Genomic DNA, 19,862 nt, shown 5'->3' on the forward strand with positions numbered 1-19,862 from the left:
TTTTTTTTTTTTTGCTGAGGCAATTGACTTGCCCAGGGTCACACAGGCAGGAAGTGTTCAGTGTCTGAGACCAGATTTGAACTCGGGTCCTCCTGACTTCAGGGCTGGTGTTCCAGGTTATCTTTTATGATCGATCAACTCTACCCCATCTGGCCAAGAATCTCCCTTTTCCCCAAAGCCATGAAAGAGAAATCCTGCCATTTTCCCCATATTTCCATGCTTCAGTGACATGGTCTCCAGAATTCCCCAAAAGTCCCTGGGCTAAGTGAAGTTAGGTGTTGCTCTAAAACTCGTTCCTGCCAAACTTCTTTCCAGCAACCCCGGAAGTCTTGGCTAAGTACGGAGAGTCTGTCCCCAGTCGTTTCTTCACAAATGCTTATTCAGCTCTTACTCATTCATTAAAATTTTACTAGCGTCCAACCGTCCTAATGACACCAGTTTATAGCATAATCCCATCTAGTGCTGAAATATCCCCTTCGTTCCCACTTTTCCTCCACCGAGGGTTTTTGTTTCTCTGAATTCATTTGGTTTATCTGGATGGATTTTCACAACGAGTCAGCTGCTATTATCATCCCATTTTACAGATGAGAAAAACAAGATTGAGAGGGGGTGGTCGATTCGCCCCATCTTGTAAGTGTCTAGAGCAGGATTTGCACTCGGGTCCTTTGAACTTTCCACACTGGAGCACCTAATGTGGCCCTAACTACCAGAGGGAGGAAACGAGACCTTTTCTTTATGAACAATGGAGCGCAGGAATGTCGCTCCTTTGGGGCATCTTTGAATCTATTTCTTAAAGAACTTTTCTTGTTCCCAAAGCTTCCCCCGACTCTCCTCTCCAATGTCAGTGGTGCGTTGGGATGGACAGTAGGGAAGGCCTGCCTCTCACGCGTCCCGGCTGGGTCTCTCTGCGCTGGGTATCGAGCCCTGATCTCCGGGCAAAGCCCCAGGTTGTAATGATGCGCAGGCTTCCTCAGTCTACCGAGGTAGTGTCTACTCTAGTACCACCCCGCAACCCCCCCCCAAAGGGTGCTGGCTCCAGAGCCTGCCCTCAAACGTTTCCTCCCACGAGGAGGCCCCGGGCCCTTCCTGGTCACTGGACAGGCAGCCTCGGAGTCGCTTCGGACCCAGATCCTGGGGTTTCCTGACGCGGCTGGAGCCTGCTCCAAATCGCTGACTCCTCGCCGTACGGCCGACGCTCCCTCTGATGTCACAGTCGAGCTCTCCTTTGCCCTTTACAGAAACCCTTTCTTGTGACCCTCATTAAAAGGAACCCAACCTCAATTATCCATCATTATGCCTCTATGAAACTTGGTGCAAAGGCTGAATCACACAAAGGTTGAAAAGAGCTTTTTGAAGCGAGGCTTTGCTTTGAACTCACAGGTGTGGAAAGCAGGCCCCAGGCCCGCCCTGCTCCCGGTTCGGTGACTGGTCCAAGAACAAGGCCAGGCTCTCCGCGGGCATTTGCCCGGGCAGGGTGCCCAAAGGAAGACTTGCTGAAAGATGACCTTGAACTTAACACTGACCGAGGGCTGAGAAAGCAAGTTCTGTGGTGAGAATGGATGATGATAAATTATATAATTGTTTAATTTGCATTTCCATTGTGCTTCAGGTCATCTGCACGTATTCTGTTATGGGCAGCGAGGGGACATCCCAGTGCACAGAGCCTGGAGCCAGGAAAACCTGACTCCCGACCCAGCCTCAGACACGGACTAGGAGTCTCTGGGCAATCTTAACCTCCGCTTGCCTCAGTTTCCTTAATTGTAAAAGGGAGGGTCAGAGGGGATATAAGTGCTTAGCTGGGCCTTGCACGGAGCAGAACTCTTGGCTCCTTCCTCATCTCATTCAGTCCTTGCAAGGAGCTTGGGAGGTGGGGACCTGACCAGTGTTCTTCTCCCCCGATTCCAAAATGTGCGCACCCTTTCCTGTCAAATTATGTCTGTTTCTCCATTGTTGGGACCCTGAACCTGATTATTGTCATAGAGAGACAGAGAGAGAGATAGAGAGATGGAGAGAGACGCATCCAGAGACAGAGACACACCCAGAGAGACAGGGAAATGGTCGGACATTCCTAAACAAAACAAAAAGCTCAGAGACAGAAGAGGCGCGGGCTCCTTGTGTGGAGCTCCATTTCTTCACTTACTGTTGAGTCCGTTCCAAGTGAAGATGCTGGTGGGGCCCAGCCACGTCTGGTAGGGGTCGCTGATGCTGTTGAAAAGCGTTAAGCCAGCGCTCAGCAGGGACGTGAACAAACTGAGGAACAGAAGGGCGATGACCGCCGAGTGGAGGCTTTTCGGAGAGGAGTCGGACAGGGTCGTTAAAACTGGAAAACACAAGGGCGCACACACATTCAGACAGGGGAAGGGTGGGGGCTCCTGGTGCCAGCCTCAGACCCGAGCATCGCTGGCTGATCGGATGCTTGGGATTTTCCCCAGTGAAGCTTTAGGGTCATTCATGACCCCCTCACTTTACTGAAGAGAAATGGAGACCCGGAAGAAGCGAGTTGCCCCAAGTTACCTGAAGATCTGCGTTTTGCCCAGAAGGAAATCCTCTACAAAAGCCCTTAGACCCACCACAGGGCCGTAGAGAGCATCCCTGAGCCGGAGATTCTCCGGGCCGACAGCAGCCGTGCTGGGGGCGCGTGCCCGGGTGTCCCGTGCTACTTCCTGCGCACGTTCTCTCCCCAAAAAGCTCATGATCCCGTGGAAGGAGACACAGACAGAGAGAACCGGAGGGAGGGGAGTGAGATGGCCCTACTATGTGCCAGGCTCGGGCTAGCTGCTTTGTTACCCTGAGAGCAGGTGCCTTTGTTATCCCTTTTCCGCCTCTGTGTGACAACGGGCCCTGAGCCACAGTGTCTGCCACTGGAAAACAGGGATTGAACGTCCTCGCGCATTCTAAAGCTTGTTGGAAACCAACCCCCTCAGCCAAGTTACTGGTAAAGGAAGCGCCCGCTGGACGAGGGCCTGTCGCTTGAAAAGACCCCAGATTTCTGGACCTAAGGTGTAAAAAAGAAGGCCCCTAACCTGAAACGCAGCCCCCGGAAAGGGCCGGAAGCTTCCTGGCCCGAAGTCTGTCGATGCCCCCAAAGTCTTTAAAGGGAAAAGGATGAAGAGAGAAGCTGCCCTGCTGCGGTCATTGGCTTCCCGTCCACAGGGAAGTGCTACTGGGTAAATTATAAGCCTTGCGCTCCCCCCACCTGCTGTCCCCTCAAAAGCTCCAGGGCAGCGAGAGGTCTGTGGCCAAAGCGCTCTGGGGACCATGGGAAAAGCGCCGCTTTGAACTTCACCTCCTCTACTCAGTGGGTGACACGCTGACCGAGCCCCAGAGCTTGCAAAGTGAGGGACACGTGGCCAGGTACTCCCGTTTTATGTCTTCAACCTCAGGCCCTACCCCCTCCCCATCTCTCAGAACAGAGAAACTACCACGGTGTCGTGGGGAGTGAGCGGAGGGGAATCGGGGAGCTTGAGTCGGAACCCTGGCGGAGGGACCCTGGGCCTGGGAACCCCAGATTCCCTGCAAAACCGAGGGCCTGGAGGGTCTCTGTGCCTCTGTGCAGCGTTGGCTGGGAGGGGGCTGCCTCAGGACGACATTTGTTAGCACGGTGCCATCCAAATGCTAGTGTCCTGTAAATGCTACCTACCGGGGCATATAAACGCTAGAAGTAGTAGTAGTGGGAGTGACAGCAGGAGGAGGAGGAGGAGGAAGAGAAGTAATAGCAGTAATTGTAGTAGTAGTAGTAGTAGTAGTAGTAGTAGTAGTAGTAGTAGTAGTAGTAGTAGTAGTAGTAGTAATAGTGGTAATAGTGATAGTAGGAGTAGGAGTAGGAGTAGGGAGGAGGAGGAGGAAAAGGAGCAAGAGGAAGAAGAGGAGGAGGAGTGATAGCAGCACTAATAGTGATAGTAGGAGTAGGAGTGACAATGGGGAGGAGGAGGAAGGAGTGTCACTAGTCGTTGTGGTGGGGTGATAGTTGTTCTCCATGTCTCACGTACAGAAAAGCTGCATTTAAGTGACTTTAAACTAAATGATTCGGTGCCCAGTACAAAACCTTACACTTCCTAGGCACTCGATACACGTCAAATACAATCGAACGGCATCCAAAAGCTCCGTCCAATTAGCCGCCTGGCGTAAGGTAAACAGGAGCTGACTTGCGGGCCAGGTGATGCCCACCTTGTACCCGAACAGAAATCCTGTCGACAGTTTCCCAGCAGAGGGGCGCCCGTGAGACCGGGGGCCAGAGGCTTCAGTTCAAATCCGTTCTGCGTGACATTGAGGAAGCCCCTTTCCCTCTGGGCCCCAGTTTCCATGGCTTATTCCTCCCCTCCCCCTCAGCCACACAGAGATGGTCACACACTTGACCTTGCTGGGTCACCCACAAGCATTCCCCTAGTCCGCTGTGACCCCGCTCACTGCAGCTGCTTTTCCAAACTCCTTCATCCTCAAACCTCTCCTGGCTTCTCCTCCCCTGCCCCTCTCACCTAAGAACTTCCCTTCCACTGAACCCCCCCAAATGAGGCCATTTGTTGCAAGCTCCCTCTTTCCCTTCCTCCTCATCCCTTCCGATCTTGCGTCCTTCTTAATCTCAGGTGAGGAAGGGTCCTTTTCCTTTTCCTAAAGCCAGCCCCTCAGTGCCATTCTGTCATGCTTCTAGAACAGACTGCCTCCTCCGCCAGCCCCATCCTCTCATTAATTGTCCATCTCAGAAATGCAAATTAAGACAACTCTGAGATATCATTACACACCTGTCAGATTGGCTAAGATGACAGGAACAAATAATGATGAATGTTAGAGGGGATGTGGGAAAACTGGGACACTGATGCATTGTTGGTGGAGTTGTGAAAGAATCCAACCATTCTGGAGAGCAATCTGGAATTATGCCCAAAAAGTTATCAAAATGTGCATACCCTTTGACCCAGCCATACTACTACTGGGCTTATATCCCAAGGAAATACTAAAGAAGGGAAAGGGTCCTGGATGTGCCAAAATGTTTGTGGCAGCCCTTTTCATAGTGGCTAGAAGCTGGAAGATGAATGGATGTCCATCAATTGGAGAATGGTTGGGTAAACTATGGTATATGAATGTTATGGAATATTACTGTTCTATAAGAAATGGCCAACAGGAGAAATACAGAGAGGCTTGGAGAGACTTACATCAACTGATGCTAAGTGAAACGAGCAGAACCAGAAGATCATTATACACTTCAACAATGATACTGTACGAGGATGTATGCTGATGGAAGTGGATTTCTTCAACATAGAGAAGAGCTAATGCAATTCCAATTGATTAATGATGGACAGAACCAGCTACATCCAGAAAAGGAACACTGGGAAATGAATGTAAACTGTTATTTTTACCTTCTGAATCCAATTCTTCCTGTGCAACAAGAAAGTCGGTTCTACACACATATATTGTATCTAGAATATACTGTAATATATTTAACATATATAAGACTGCTTGCCATCTGGGGGAGGGGGTTGGGGGAGGAAGGGAAAAAATCTGAACAGAAGTAAGTGCAAGGGATAATGTTGTAAAAAATTACCCGTGCATATGTACTGTCAAAAAAATGTTATAATTATAAAATAAAATAAAAAATAAATATAAAAAAAATTGTCCATCTCTGTTTCCCATTCCCACAGACATCCCCATGTCCCCACCAACTTTAAAAAATCCTCACTCGATCCGTCCTCCCCTGCAAACGCTGTCCTCTCTCTTCCTCTCCCCTGGGTGCCTCAGTCTCTCCTTATTCATTCTAAACCCTCTGCAAGCTGGCTTCCGGCCTCTCCGAAGTGACTGATACTGGCTTAAGTACTCTCCTGGCCCTTCCTCAGTCCTGATCCTGCTGGGCCCCCAGCAGCTTGGGACCCCGGGACCGCGCTCTCTCTGGGATACTCTCTCCTCCCCGCTGGTCTCTCAGGGCTCTCTTCCTGGCCTTCTCAGTGACCCATTTTCAGCTAGGTCTTACACCCTAATCACAGCTGTTCTCTGAGGTGCCTGGCCACCGTGCGGTCAGCTCCCCACAGATGAATCCCGGACTTCTGCGTCCAGCCCGGAGCCGGATTTGCTTCACCAAGTGCTTCTGGCTCATCTTGGACTGGATGTCGAGCTCCCCTGGATGACACCTCAAAGTCCACAGGCTCTTCATGGAACCTTTCCCCTCCCCTCGGCTCTTCCATCCTCCCAATGTCCCTACTACCATGGAGGACACGGCCATCCTCCCAGACAGCCACGCGCTCTCCCGGGGGCCATCTTTGACCCCTCCCTTAAGCAACTGGTCTCCAGTCTTGTCCAGGTGTGATCATTTTGCCTCCCCACGTTTCCCGTCTGCTCTCCTTGACTCTCTGCAGTCCCCTTGCTGAGGGCTCCTTCGCCCACCGAGACTGAGCAATAGTTGCCCGTTGGTTTCTTTGTCCCAAGATTCTCTCCCCTCCCGTCATCCTCCGCTCGGCTGTCAGAGATAAAGCGCTGGTGTGACCAGCTCCCCCCGGCACACGCTCCTGGGGAACGGGACTCCCCCTCATCTCCAACATTAAATACAAAATCCTTGGTTTGAGGTTCAAAGCCCATCACAACATGGTTCCATCCAACCTTCGCGGTCCTCTTGCACGTTATATCTTTTTTTTTTTTAACTTTTAGTGCTTTATGTTTTACAAACCATTTTCATATACATTATCTTAATAAATACTAATTGATAGATGCTTTAAAAATCTTCATAAGAATACTAGAGATTAGATCTTCCCTTTGAGGATGGCCAAATGATTAAAATCATAATTAATAGTAATAATAGTATTTCTTAACATTTTGATTATAGCTTTTTATATACAAAACATATTGCACATTATATCTTTTTTTTTTTTTTTTTTTTTTTGGAGGCTGTGGTTAAGTGACTTGCCCAGGGTCACACAGCCAGGAAGTGTTAAGTATCTGAGACTAGACTTGAACTCGGGTCCTCCTGAATTCAAGGCTGGTGCTCTATCCACTGCGCCCCCTAGCTGCCCCTTGCACATTATATCTAGTGGCAGATGCTCCTCCTAGATATTCCTCAACAAGATCCTTCCTCTCCCCACTCTGATAGTCTGGAATCCTCTCCCTCCTCACCTCTGCTTCCTGGCTTCTTGACTTCATCTCCTCCAAAGTTTCACCTTCTACAAAAAGCCTCTCCTGATCCTTCTTCCTGCTGGTGCTCCCTCTGCCCATTTATTTCCAGCTTTCCCTGTATCTGTTATGTCTGTGCGTAATTGTTTGCTTGTGGTCTCCCCCTTTGTAGTGGGAGTTCCTGGAGGGCAGAGACTGCCTTTTCCCTTTATTTGCTCAGCACAGTACCTGGCATGTAGTAGGTACTTAATAAGTGCTTGTTGACTTTTTCAGCTACACCTTTGATCCTTTCCACACACACAATCCCCTCCATTAGTAGGTGACCAAGCAAAAAAAGCTGGCTGCCAGTCTTTGGGGGATGAGCATCTCTAACTAGTCCTTGAAAATAGACGTGGACCATCCCCAGCCCGTATCTAAAGCCTTTCCAGGTGAGATGGGTAAGAGTTTGTGCTCTAAGCGCAGCATCACTAGTACATGGCCATGGGGCATCTGGGAAGCGGTACTCTTAATCATCGAGGGGAAAAAAGATGCTCTCTCTGATGGAGCTCTCAAATTTGGGTCTACACTTCCAAGAAATCCCTGTAATATGTATTTAACATGTATTGAACTACCTGCCATTTAGGGGAGGAGGGAAGGAGGAGAAAAGTTGGAACAGAAAGTTTTGCAAGGGCGAGTGTTGAAAAATTACCCAAGCATATGTTTTGTAAATAAAAAGCTATAATAAAATTGAAAAAAGAGTACAGGGCAATCAACAAAAACAAAACCAAAATCCCCGATATGTACAGTCGGTGTTCAAACAATATTCTTTGAATGGAAGAGTAAATTATGATGACTCATTACAAATTCCTTAACTGGCTGAATGTTTTTCAAAGGAAAAAAAGCTCCAAATTCCCCCCAGTTACTTTCTCTTGGCAGAAGTGGAAGCATTCAGTCACCAGAATGTTGCTAAATATTTAGCTGTCTGGGAAAGCACAGGCATAAACATCTGGGGGACACTTAAAAATAGGTGATCAGACTTTTTATCTAGATGGCTCAAGTTTGGGGCTGTGTCTACACTAACCTGCTGGGTGAAATATTGGTCATTGCAACAATGATATTAGCAGTGAAATAGCATGCTTCTATACAGCACTTTTAAGTGTGAAAAGTGATTCACATGAGTTACTTCTGGGGGTTTTGTGGAACTACCTGAGAACTGACTCCAAAGGGTGTGATGAATTGATTTTCATCTATCTAATGGCTTCATTAAGTTAATTGATTGGATTGTTTGAGGATTTTATGATCATAACTGGAACCATTTCTTTCTGACACTTGGTTCTATACCCAGCAGCCTCTCCAGGACCAAACTCACTGGCAGAATTCTGCAGGGATCCTTCTTTTTCAGCAAACAGCAGATTCAATTCAGGCTGCCAGAGATCGACAAGGGGAACTTGAAATGAAGGGGGAAACTGGTGCTCTTTTTTGCTGTTGTCACAAATGATGATGAAAATAACTGACACTAAGACTTAAAAGGCACTCTGTGCTCCCCACAACCCAGGAGAAGGTGGATTATCTCCCCCATTTTAGAGGTAAGAAAAATGAAGAGAGATGAATTACTCAGAGCAGCAAAAACTGGATTTTACCAGCATTTCTTTTTTTTTTCTTTTTGAATGTTTTATCCCTATCATTTGTTTTTCCTTCATCTTCATTTCTCAGTCTCTCTATCTCCCCTTCCCATCCTTGGGAATGGAATGGAAGAGAAAGAACAGCAGCTCAGCAAACAATGAATCTGAGTGGTGGGAGAGGGAAGATCAGTGAGCCAATCTCCCCATTTGACAGATGAAGAAACTGAGCTCTAGAGACAGGATAAGATGTAGTCTCTGGCAATTTCTACAGTATTCCATCCCCAACAATTGCACCCAAGCACAAAGTGAAGGGTGGATATTTTCTTCCTTTTGCCAGGACCAGATTTGTTTCTTAGTTACATTTTCGTACAAATCTATGGTTTTTGAGACCACATCCTGGTCTTTCTAATTGATTCCAGCATCAATTAGGGTTTTGAAATAACTCCACTTGAAAGAGAAGGTGACTCAGAAGAGCGCTGGAGTCCGAAAGCTCTGGGGGTGAATTCGGCTTGACTTTCCTTGGGAACCATCTCTCTGGGTCTGTTTCCTCGGCTGGATTCTGGGCAAGGGGAGGAGGCGTTGGGCTCCAAGGTCCCTTCAAGCTCTGTCACTGTGGTTCGATCAGAGCTAGAAAACCAAGGGAGAACCCTCACTTTTCCAGATTACGTCTGATAAATGCTGGCTTCCCCTGGAACGATTTACCTTAAGCCAACGGAGCTCGGGCCTTGTGGTGTTTTGATTCTTTAGGCACTGTCAGTGTGGGAGACTCTTGTGGAGAGCTCGTGCTTTATTGTTTCTTAAAAGCATCCTGAGATTTAAGAGGAGCATCCCTGGAGCCCAGGGCTTCGGGAGCCCCTGACGCTGCAGTGGCTGGAGAGACGAGGGCAGCCGGGCAGCAGGTCCTGGTGCTAGAAACAACATGGCCCCGGAGACCCGCCCACGGCCACTGAGGCAAACTCAACGAGCGTCCATTGAAGGCTTCCTGGATGCCAGGTCCTGTGCCAAGCAGTGGGGGCACAAAGAAAGGCAGCGATAGCTTTACCTTCTTTCTAAAGGGGGGATGACGTGCCCATATACAGCTGGGCACATTGCTCAGGCTCACAGACAGAGGCCAGAGGCGAGCCCACTTCTCTAAGATCGCAGGCTGGAACCTCTCCGGAGATGGAGAGCTCCCTCCCTCCCTCCCTCTCGAGGCAGCCCCTTCCCCTCTCAGCTGGGTGGCCACCCCGCCCCCGTGCTCCCTGCCATGGGCAGAATTTCCCTGGAGCCTCAAGCCCCCAAAGAAACCCAAATCTATGAAATTCAGGACCAGATGTCGGACCAGCCTAGTGTCACAGGAACGAGGAAGTACTCTGGTATTGCAAGGATTGGTTCCTGAGAAGCCTGTGGCTCTCCTGCCTTGGAAACATCCGCTTCGGAGCCAGTAGCCCCCTGGTAGTCCCCGAGCTTTGATTTGGGGGAGATGCTCTGCGGGGAGATGGCCCGACCCAGGGGGAGGCAGTTTAAAGCAGAAACGCAAACTCCAGACGGCACCTGCTGTTTACAGAGTTCTGACGCTTCTCCAAACCTACGGCCCAGAGTCAGGCCCCGGCCCTGATCCTGCCCTGGGACCGGACGTTCGGACTTCCTGGCCAGGGGAAGTCGCACATACTTGAGGAATGGGTCACTGACCCCGTATCTGGGTAAAGTTCACTCCATTACTGCCAACTGCGCTTTCTTGGACTTGTCTCCTCCAGGCCTAGTTTCCAACCTTCCCACTTTAAACAAGGAGAGCAGGGATCTCGGCAACTGTGGATGGTTCCATTTTTGGACATCTCACAGATAAACGAACACTCCACCCCCTCCCGACCATTCAAAAGGTCAGAGGTGAGAGGGCCCAGAACCACCTCTGTCCAAGGATGGAGCCCACCACGGTAGGGCCCCAAGCAGAGACTCTTGGGTCTTGGCTTTGGCCGGACCCTTTAAGTGAGTTTTCTGCAGGGTTTAACTGACAAGCCTGGGAGAGGGAGGATGCTTTAGAGCCTCGGTTATAATGATAATTGTTTTGATCCCCGTCTATGGCCACCTCACTCAGCCCCCGCCCGGCCCGGCTTTACCTTCAAAGGCCAGGTCTGACTGGGCCAGGCCCGCCGTCACCTCCTGGGCGCTCTCGCCGCGGAACAGGCCGTAGGTGAGGAGGATGCTCCCGTTGGAGAAGTTGCTGTCGCTGAACTCGATCCTGCCGGTGACCCACTGAGGGGTGGCCAGGGCCAGGCACACGGTCACCAGCGACCCCAGGCTGGTCCCGAAGCCCGCGAGGAACAGCAGCTTCTTTCGGGTTGTCGGCATTTTGCCCGGACGAGTTCCCCGCCAGGGAGGGCCTCTTCCTCCTGATCCTCCTCGGGGCGCCCTGTGTTTTTAGGGGACACCTTGGGAAGCCCAACCCTTAAGGAGAGGACGCTCCGGCGAACTTTGTGCCAGGAGCTCTAGTCATAAAGGCCCGGCCTTCCTGCACTTTGCTCCCCACACGGGGGTTGCCACAGCTACAGGCCGCAGGGAGGGTGGGCGGCTCCCACTCCCACTTCCTCGTGCTGATTAATGTGTTACTGCCCCGCCAGGTGCAAGTCCGTTCCTACCCAGGCGGGCCAGGAGACGCTGGGAGCCCAGTGAGGGAGGATGAAGGGCAGGGGGCGTCCCGGGCATGGAAGGGGCTGTGCTGGCCAGCAAGTCGTCGCTCCAAGGACTTTACCATTCAGAAACTCCCGGAGCGCCAGCTGGATGCTGACCTGCCCGGGACACCCCGTCTGCCGTCTCAAAGGGGAAGCGGCCCGCCGGGTCGTGGTTCCCGAGGCCGTCGTACCAGAGCCCGGAAAGGCCTCCAGAAGCCATTCTGTTTAGTCACTTTGTTTTATGAAAGAGGAGGCGAAGATCAGCACGTGGACTTAGATCCGGGCACTGGACGGAGGGGGGGAGGGGGAGGGGGGAGACCGGGCAATCCTGGCTCCGGTCAGTCACGAAACTTTCATTAAACACCGGGAGCCGGTCCAGAATTCGTGGGAGCGCAGAGAAACACACGGCCGCCCCCACAGCCACCTGGACAGGCGCGCTGGAAGCCGCCTTCCACAGTTGCAATTTGGAAGAGACTCCCCAGCATCTCTGTTTACATCCGGCCCAGTGTATACACAGTCCGGCTCTCATTAAAGATTGTTTTGGTAAAAAGGCGACGTTCAGATTTCTCTGTGCTCCCACACAGCCCCCCTTTTTAACCTGACTGTCTCTCCGGGCCCATTCGGGCTTCGGGGCTCCTGCCCGTCTCCTGCCCCGTCTCCTGCTCGCCTCGGATTAAACAAGCCCTTCGTTTCCGGGGCCACCCGAAGGTCCCGCGGGCACAGAACTGCCCATGGCGCCTCTGGGGAGGGGAGCATCCGGGGAACCAACAGGGTGAAGGCCCTGGGGAGAGACAAGCGGCTCAGCTGTCTGTCAGGAACTCGGAGGGGGCTCCCCCCAGCACACGCACACTGGGCTGGGGGAAAGGGGAAGCTGCCAAGGAGGCAACGTTTGAAGAAAAAGCTTCCCTTTCAAAGGAGGAAAGCGGTCTGTGAAATGGGCTGAAGCTGCAGGGTTAAACCGCAGGCCTCCAAGGGGTCTACAGCAAGCTTCCAGGGGCTCTTTTTCTTACCTCTGAGGAATTATACTATTGAATATCTATATTCATGTACGTATTTTATAAGTGTAAATATAATAATAAATATATAAAGAAAAATCTCAAGACATCACCAGTCAAACCTCACGGAGCCTTGCAATACACAGATTAAAGATCTCAGCGATCACATTTCATTTTATTCTTTTCGATCCAAATCGGTGCACGTTCATTCGTTCTTCCTTTCAGCGAGATTTAAGCACCGCGGCGTGTCTGACAACCGAGGGGCTGACGGGGAACGGCCTGGGACGTAGTGGAGGGACGAGACCTGGGCCCTTGGCGTCAGCTGAATTCTCCCTGCAATCCCCCTCTCTGGACAAGGATCACATTCTCCTCCGTTACCCTCAACCTGCTTTAATCCATCTGTGAAATGGCTTCTTGGAAGCACAGGGAGAGCTGGAGGCCGGGCAGCCCTCCCCCTGCCGGTCCCCCCACCCAGGTCCCCCTGCCCACTCTGAATGGGCACCCCCAGTTCCAGGGCCGGGTGTCTCAGCTCTAAGAATACCAGGTCCTGGTTCCTCCCCCTCCCTTCAGCCCCCCCCCACAGATGCAGCAGCTCTTCCCGGAGTGAAAGGCAAATATTTAATCTTGTGAATTTATGCTTCTGTGCAACTTTTATTTACTCTGACTCCCCGTATTCCTCCCCTTCGTGAAGGGAGCCCTTCTGGAGCGTGGGTAGTGCACGCAAAAGCCAGGTGGTGGGAACGTCCCGGGGAGAAGGGGGAGACACTCTGCTGGGAAAGTCACAGAAAAGGGGCTGAGGGCTGGCTCCTGAGCCAGGAAGTGACCGAGTGCGGCTGTTTTGGAGGAAGGCGGCCCTGGTTATGGAGGTGGCCAAGAAAGTGGGGACGGGCGACGCCCACCTGCCCGTGACCCCTCCAGAGCTCCCAGCCTTGGCTCTTCAGGGCGGTGCTGCTCAGTCCTGTCCAACTCTCCGTGAACCCACTGGGGTTTGGCCAGAGACACTGAAGTGGTTTGCCATGTTCTTCTCCAGCTCATTTTACAGAGGGGGAAACTGAGGCAGCCAGGGTAAAGTGACTTGCCCAGAGTCTCAGAGCTGCTGAGTGTTCGAGGCCAGATTTGAACTTGGGTCCCTGCCTCCAGGCTTGGCTCTATCCCCTGCATCACCTAGCCGTGTGACTCTGGACAAGTCACTTCAGGAGGAGGGAGAGGGGGAACAAGAGGAGGAGGAAGAGGAGGAGGAGAAAGAGGAAGAGAAGGAAAAGGAAGGGAAGGAGGAGTGTTAGAGAAGCCAGGCATGCAGTGCACTGTTGTTCCCAACAACAACTGAGGACAGCCGTTCTGGAAAACAATGTGGAATTGTGGAAGGAATACCTCTGAACTGCTCCTCTCTTCGATGCAGAGATCCTGGGAATGGGAGAAAGGAAAGGCACCTTACGGGCCAAGCATCCGCAGCAGCCCTTTCTCTGGCAGCAAAGAACAAGAAACGAGGTGGATTCCCATTCATGGGGAAGGGCCAAAGAGTGGTACAGGCTTGTGTATCGATGGACATGAAGAGGCCAGAGAAACCTGCTCCGAACTGATGCAGAGGAAAATGAGCAAAACCTGGAGGAAGCCTCCACCTCCTCGTGCAGCCCTTTCCCGGGCCTGCCCCTCCCTGCCCCTCACGGCTGCCGCTCAGAGGACTCTTTGCCTTTGAAGTTGCAGCACAGACGCCATCTTTTAGTCCTGCCCAGGGCTCGGGCCCTCCCTCCCAAACCTGGCTTTACCTACTTTGTGTAAATAGAGAGAGGGAGATAAATGATAGATCAATAACCGATAATGAGCGAGAGGTAGGAGATAGCTGCCTAGGTGATAGATGACAGACAGAGAGGTGAGAGATAGATGGATGAGAGACATCCGCAGGAAGGACGGACATCTGCCAGGCCACTTTTACTTTTATTCACTTTCTGCGGCTCCCTGCATTGTGGATGGACTTGTGCCCAGGCTCCCTGGGAATATGGCGGCCTCATTCTCTGTACTTGGGCCAGATTTCCCCACATTTGTGGTGCTGCTTAGCCGTCCACCTGGGGCCCAGTCCCACCCCCGAGCTCAGTCTCCTCCCAGGAGAGTGCCTGGTTATTATGGAATCGAGGCTCCCTCAGCGCTCCGGGCTGAGGACTTCCTGGACGCTCAGGGAGCACCCTCTGCCCATGGCCCCAGCTCCCGCTCACACAGGGGGCCGAGTCCTCAGGGAGCCCGGCGTTGGGCCCCAGGGCCCCCCAGGTTCCTCCTCTCCGCACGGGCCCGTCTCCCAGGACCATTTGGCAAGTTTGGCCGCTGGGCTCCGCAGTCATTTACTGACTGGTGGTATCACTGGTAGCTACAAGCCATTCTCCACCTGAGTTCATGAGAGCCACTCCCCAGTGCACGAGCATCCATGGAAAAAGTGGGCGCCATCCAGATGGTGGGCACAGCAGGCACAGTGTGGCAGAAGCAGCGGGTACTGAGGGTCTGGAAGTTCTTACACTAAATCCTCAGCCAGCTCACTTTGAGCGCAGTCAACTCAACAAGCATTTATTAAGTGCTTGCTGTGTGCTAGGCACTTGCTGAACGCTGTGGATACTCACAAAAGTCAAAGAGTCCTCCCCCTCAGAGAGCTCCCATTCTATCTGGGGGGGACGGCCCATGATGACTCTGTACAAAGAAGGGAGGATGAGGGAGGCTTCCAGAGAAGGGAGGCTTTTAGTGGAGGCTGGAAGGAAGCAGCAGGTGGAGTTGGGCAGGAGGACATGCTTTACTTTTTTGCTGTTCTTGTTCAGTCACTTCAATCATATGCAACTTCTCATGACAAAGATTCTGGAACGGTTTATCATTTCCTTCTCCAACTCACTTTACAGATGAGGAAACTGAGGCACAGGGTAAAGTGACTTTTCTAGGGTCACACATCCAGCGAGTGTCTGGTTTGAACTTCCCGATTCCAGGTCAGGCACTCTATCCCCCGAGCCACTGTTCTTTACATTTCACTTTAAACTAATTTTTAATGTTTACTCTTTTAAACCTGGCACACACTAGAACAAGAACATTTTCATATTTAATGAACAGGAAAAACAAAGTATTGCCAATAAAGTGGAGAATCTCATGTTCAGCTTCTATTTTAAAAGGCGGGGAGGGCGAGGAGACAATAAATAAATATATATTTATGAAGTGCCTGTTTTGTGCCAGGTACTGTGCTAAGTGCTTTATAAATCATTCGATTTTAAATACAGGCAAATGCCACAAGTGAGTTTCGGAAGATCCTCGTTCGTCCGTGTCCGCCTCTAAACTTCTCTGTATTTTAGGGCATTTCCAGGGTCCTCTTTGCTTTTCTTTTTCTCTTAGCATCATATCCCTAGTTTTCCTTCTCTTTCCCCACTTTTTCAAAAGCAAGCCTTCCTTTGGTTAAAGCAATAAATGAAATCATACTTTGAGCATATCTGCCAAAGTCGGACTCATCCTCGCCTCTGCTCAATCCCCTTTGCATCAGAAGAAGGGCGGTGGGCTTCGGCAGGGGGTGGGGGGCTCCAGAGGGGGGATCGTCATGCGCCTGGATCAGAGCCCTTGTATCTTCTCACGTTGTAGGTCCCCGGTTCTCTGGGTTCTGCTCGCTTCATTCTTCATCAGGTCATTGAACTCTTCCCAGAGTTCTCCGAATCCTTGCTCTTTTGCTAGTTCTGAAGGCTCACTCACATCCTTCCCTCTCGTGGTGAAAGTGGCCCCACTTTCTCTGGTGGTCGGCAGGCCCTTAAAGACTCCCCTTCGCACCGAGGCTGCTTTGGCCACCACAAGCCTCTCCGGTGTCCTTCAGGTCACCGGTCCCAGGCCTTCTGGACTCTCGGTGCGGATGGGACGTGGCCACGGCGATGTTTCCCAGAGGCAGCTCAGCGTCCATCCTCCTGTGCGTCCAGCGTCTGTGACGGACCTGCTCTGTGAGCTGACCCACCGCATGGCAGTCTGGATCGGGTACAGCGTGGATCACCGGGCGAATTTCTTCTGAAAGGTTCTGCACCTGAGCTGATCCTAGAACGTCCCCGACTCCACAGCAATCCCCCTCACATGTCTCTGCTGCTTCAGGGTTTTAGAAAGCCTTATGAGAGCACTGGGAAGTCGTGGTACAAGGCTACAGTTTACATCTGAGGGTCTGCCAGGTAACGTGGCTTAGCCCTGGGCAGCAGCAGCCACATGACCGGGGCGAGATGGGAATCCGGGCCTCCTTGGTCCGCCACTATCCCGAGGAACAATCGGGGGAATAGTGGAGACTTTTGTCCCCTTTCCCTGCCCCCACCCCTCTCCTGAAGGCATATTTACTGGTTCCTGGTCGTGTTATTTCCTTATGGTCTCCAGCTCCCTCGCCAGGGACCACTTCCCTTTTTTGTCCATCTCCAGCACAGTAATAGGCACCTCGCAAATACTCTGTAAAACTGATGATCGATTATTGTTACAATAATTAGCTCAGTCATGTTGTGTTGAAGTGGCCTCCAGGTCCTCGTGGGCCCCCCTCTGACTGTGCAAATTGGAATTAGTTAAAGCTCTCCCTGCTCTGAGCCCCGTGGGAGGATCTCTCCTATTTCAGCAGAGATCGGACCCGCTCCCAACTTTATTTCTCTCTCGGAGTCACCTTCTGGCCTCTTGCTGATGGTTTTACTCATTCTGTTTTACTAAGAAGCTTGGGCAATCCCTCGCTAGGCCCTCCGTCAGGGTCTGCAGAGAGAGGAGGGGGGGGGGAAGTCGGGAGAGCCCCCTTTCTCCGGCGGTGCCCCGGCGGGGCGATGGCTGCAGAGCTGCTGCTGCCTGTCCCACAGCCCGTCCTCCCTCTGACTGGGCCGGAGATCAGGGTCACTCCGCAGTCCGGACCCTCCACATCTCTCCCTCCGTCTGAGCCGCTCTTCTTTCCTGGATCCAGATTTCTTAGGATGCGACCAAGTCTCTCACACGGGAGTGATGTTTCCTCCTGGTTCTGATGGACTCAGGCGTGTCCTACCGCACTTAGAGCTGCTTGTAAGTGGGCCGAACGGAGGCCCGGCCTCCACAAGGACTCCTCTCCTCCCAGCCTCCACAAGGAGCCCCGGCCTCCACAAGGACTCCTCTCCTCCCAGCCTCCACAAGGAGCCCCGGCCTCCACAAGGACTCCTCTCCTCCCAGCCTCCACAAGGAGCCCCGGCCTCCACAAGGACTCCTCTCCGCCCGGCCTCCACAAGGACTCCTCTCCTCCCCGCCTCCACAAGGACTCCTCTCCGCCTGGCCTCCACAAGGATCCCCGGCCTCCACAAGGACTCCTCTCCTCCCAGCCTCCACAAGGACTCCTCTCCGCCTGGCCTCCACAAGGAGCCCCGGCCTCCACAAGGACTCCTCTCCGCCCGGCCTCCACAAGGACTCCTCTCCGCCTGGCCTCCACAAGGACTCCTCTCCGCCTGGCCTCCACAAGGAGCCCCGGCCTCCACAAGGACTCCTCTCCGCCCGGCCTCTGCTCGGGACGGCCCAAGTTCCGGTCTCGGGGACTGCCCCAACTCCCGCTCCTGCCGGGCTCCCAGCGGAGCTGCCTCGGGATGAGGGAGAAAGTAAATGCAGGGGGGCGGGGGGGGGGGGAGGGGGGCGCAGAAGGGCCTCCGCCAGCGCATTCTCCGGGAGAAAGCCTTCCGTACTCCGGACCGGTCAGGCTGACCCGGCGACAGGGCAGAGGTCCAAAGGCCTGGGTTCGAATTCTCTCGGGGCCTGGGGATCACGGGACTGACGGGCCGCCCCGCGAGCTGCCCAGCGTTTCTGGGGCAGGGCTGGGGCCGGCGTCCCCGGCCGCCGCTCTCACCCGGTCCTGCCTCCGGGAGGGCTCGCGCCGTGCTCCCGGGCAGGACAAAGCTCGGAGAGCGGCCCGAGAGAAGGCGGCGCCAGGTGAGTCTCCGGCCAGCCGAGAAGGTGGGGGTGGGGGAGAAGGAGAAGGCCGCAGCAGGTGAGCCGGGCCGCTGCGCTTCTCTCCGACGGGCGCCAGGCGTCGCCCCCACTCCTCGGGCCGACCGGCCACCCCGCCCGCCGGCCGCCAAGCCGCTCCGGGAGGGGGAGGAGGGGAGGGCGGGGGGGAGGGGAGGAGAGCAGGAGGCAGGAGGGAGGAGGGAGGAGGGAGGGGGAGGGGGAGCCAGTCCACATTTCCTGCGTCCTGCGACTCGCTCGCTCTCTCACAGGCACGGAGCGGAGCGGAGCGGGGAGGCAGAGGCAGGAGGCCGGAGCCCAGCACAGCTGGCCAGCTGCAGCCGGCCCGGGGGCGTCCATGCTCGTCGCTGCGCCGGTGCCCTCCCGGAGGCCGCGGGCGGCCCGGGGCTGAGCCCACCCTCCCGGGGGAGCCGGAGGCACCGGCGCGGCGGCTGGAGATGCGCAGCGGCCGCGCTCCGCTGTCCCAGGAGCTGCCCCGCCGCCCGCAGGGCCCCAAGGTAAGGGGGGGCCGGGATGCGCCGGAGGGGGGGCGGGGCGGGGGCCAGCGGGGCCGTCCGGGGGATGACTGACGACGGACTGACGGACTGTGGGGAGCGATGCTCGGGCCCGGAGCCCGCCCCGGGGCACCGCCCCCAGCGCCGGGGGGGGGGGGGGGGGCGTACCCTGACCCGCACCCGCGCCCACCTCCCGCACCCGCTCCTCCCGAGGGGGCGGCGGCTGTGCCCCACCCCCACCCGTGTGTGCGCGGGGGCTGCGTTTGCTCGGGTGGGCTTGCGTGCGCCCCCACAGTTAAGCATTGTGCGCCCGTCCTGTGTGTGAGCTCCGGGGTGTGTGTGTGTGTGTGTGTGTGTCTGTGTCTGTGTGTGTGTGTCAGTGTGTGTGTGTGTCTGTGTGTGTCAGTCAGCGTGTGTGTGTGTGTATGTGTCAGTATGTGTGTGTGTCAGTGTGTATGTGTCAGTCAGTGTGTCTGTGCGTGTGTGTGTGTGCAGTGTGTGTGTCAGTGTGCGTGTGTGTTCGGTGTGTGCGCGCGCTCTCGGGAGCCGTGGGGAGGGGGCGGTGGGAGCGCTTAGGGCTGTATTGCGCGGGGTGCGTGGGCTCGCGTGTCGGGGGTGCCGGCCTGCGTGAGCGCGCGCTTACATGTGGGCGCCCCACGCGTGTTCCTTCGCACCTGAGTGGGCTTAGTTAGCTACGTGCGCGTCTGCGCGTGGGGGGGCGAGTCCGCGCGTGGGCGGCCGGGCTCCGGCGAGCTTCGGAAGAAAGTGCGGCCGGGCGCCGAGCCGCGGCCCCGGGAGGGGGCCGGCCAGAGAGAGGGGGCGCGGGCCCAGCTGGGAGCCCCCGCCCACCCCCACCCCCGCCGCAGAAACACCTCCGCCCACGCTTCCTCCCCCTACGCCCACACGCCCGCCTGGCATCCCGCAGCCAAAGTTGGGAGCGGGCCGCCCGGTCCGGGCCCGGCCCCCTCCCCCAGGCGGACGGGGGAGGGGCGGCGTGCTCTCCGGGCGCGGGAGGGGGGTCACCCCCAGGGACGGGGAACCGTCCGAGGCGGCCCGGGAACGTCTCCGACACTGACCGTCTGGTGATTTTTAAAGAAA

The 19,862-nt window shown here is 54.4% G+C and overlaps 2 protein-coding genes across 3 annotated transcripts in view; one reads left to right on the top strand and one right to left on the bottom strand.

Annotated features, from left to right (window-relative positions):
• The window catches only part of CLRN3 (clarin 3), a 17,527-nt gene extending 6,333 nt beyond the window's left edge, over window positions 1–11,194 (bottom strand). The window contains exons 1-2 of the mRNA XM_074297161.1: window positions 10,787–11,194; window positions 2,141–2,320 (exon numbers count right to left, since the gene is read on the bottom strand). Of these exons, the coding sequence (XP_074153262.1) occupies window positions 2,141–2,320; window positions 10,787–11,018 (412 nt within the window). The 5' untranslated portion in view covers window positions 11,019–11,194. The remainder of the gene's footprint in view (window positions 1–2,140; window positions 2,321–10,786) is intronic.
• Window positions 11,195–18,629: 7,435 nt separating this feature from the next.
• The window catches only part of PTPRE (protein tyrosine phosphatase receptor type E), a 147,562-nt gene continuing 146,329 nt past the window's right edge, over window positions 18,630–19,862 (top strand). For both annotated transcript variants that reach the window (XM_074297162.1, XM_074297163.1), the window contains exon 1: window positions 18,630–18,767. The gene's annotated coding sequence lies outside the window, so the exon portion shown is untranslated. The remainder of the gene's footprint in view (window positions 18,768–19,862) is intronic.

This window comes from Sminthopsis crassicaudata, chromosome 2 (genome assembly GCF_048593235.1).
Source record: "Sminthopsis crassicaudata isolate SCR6 chromosome 2, ASM4859323v1, whole genome shotgun sequence".
In the NCBI taxonomy this organism is placed as follows: domain Eukaryota; kingdom Metazoa; phylum Chordata; class Mammalia; order Dasyuromorphia; family Dasyuridae; genus Sminthopsis; species Sminthopsis crassicaudata.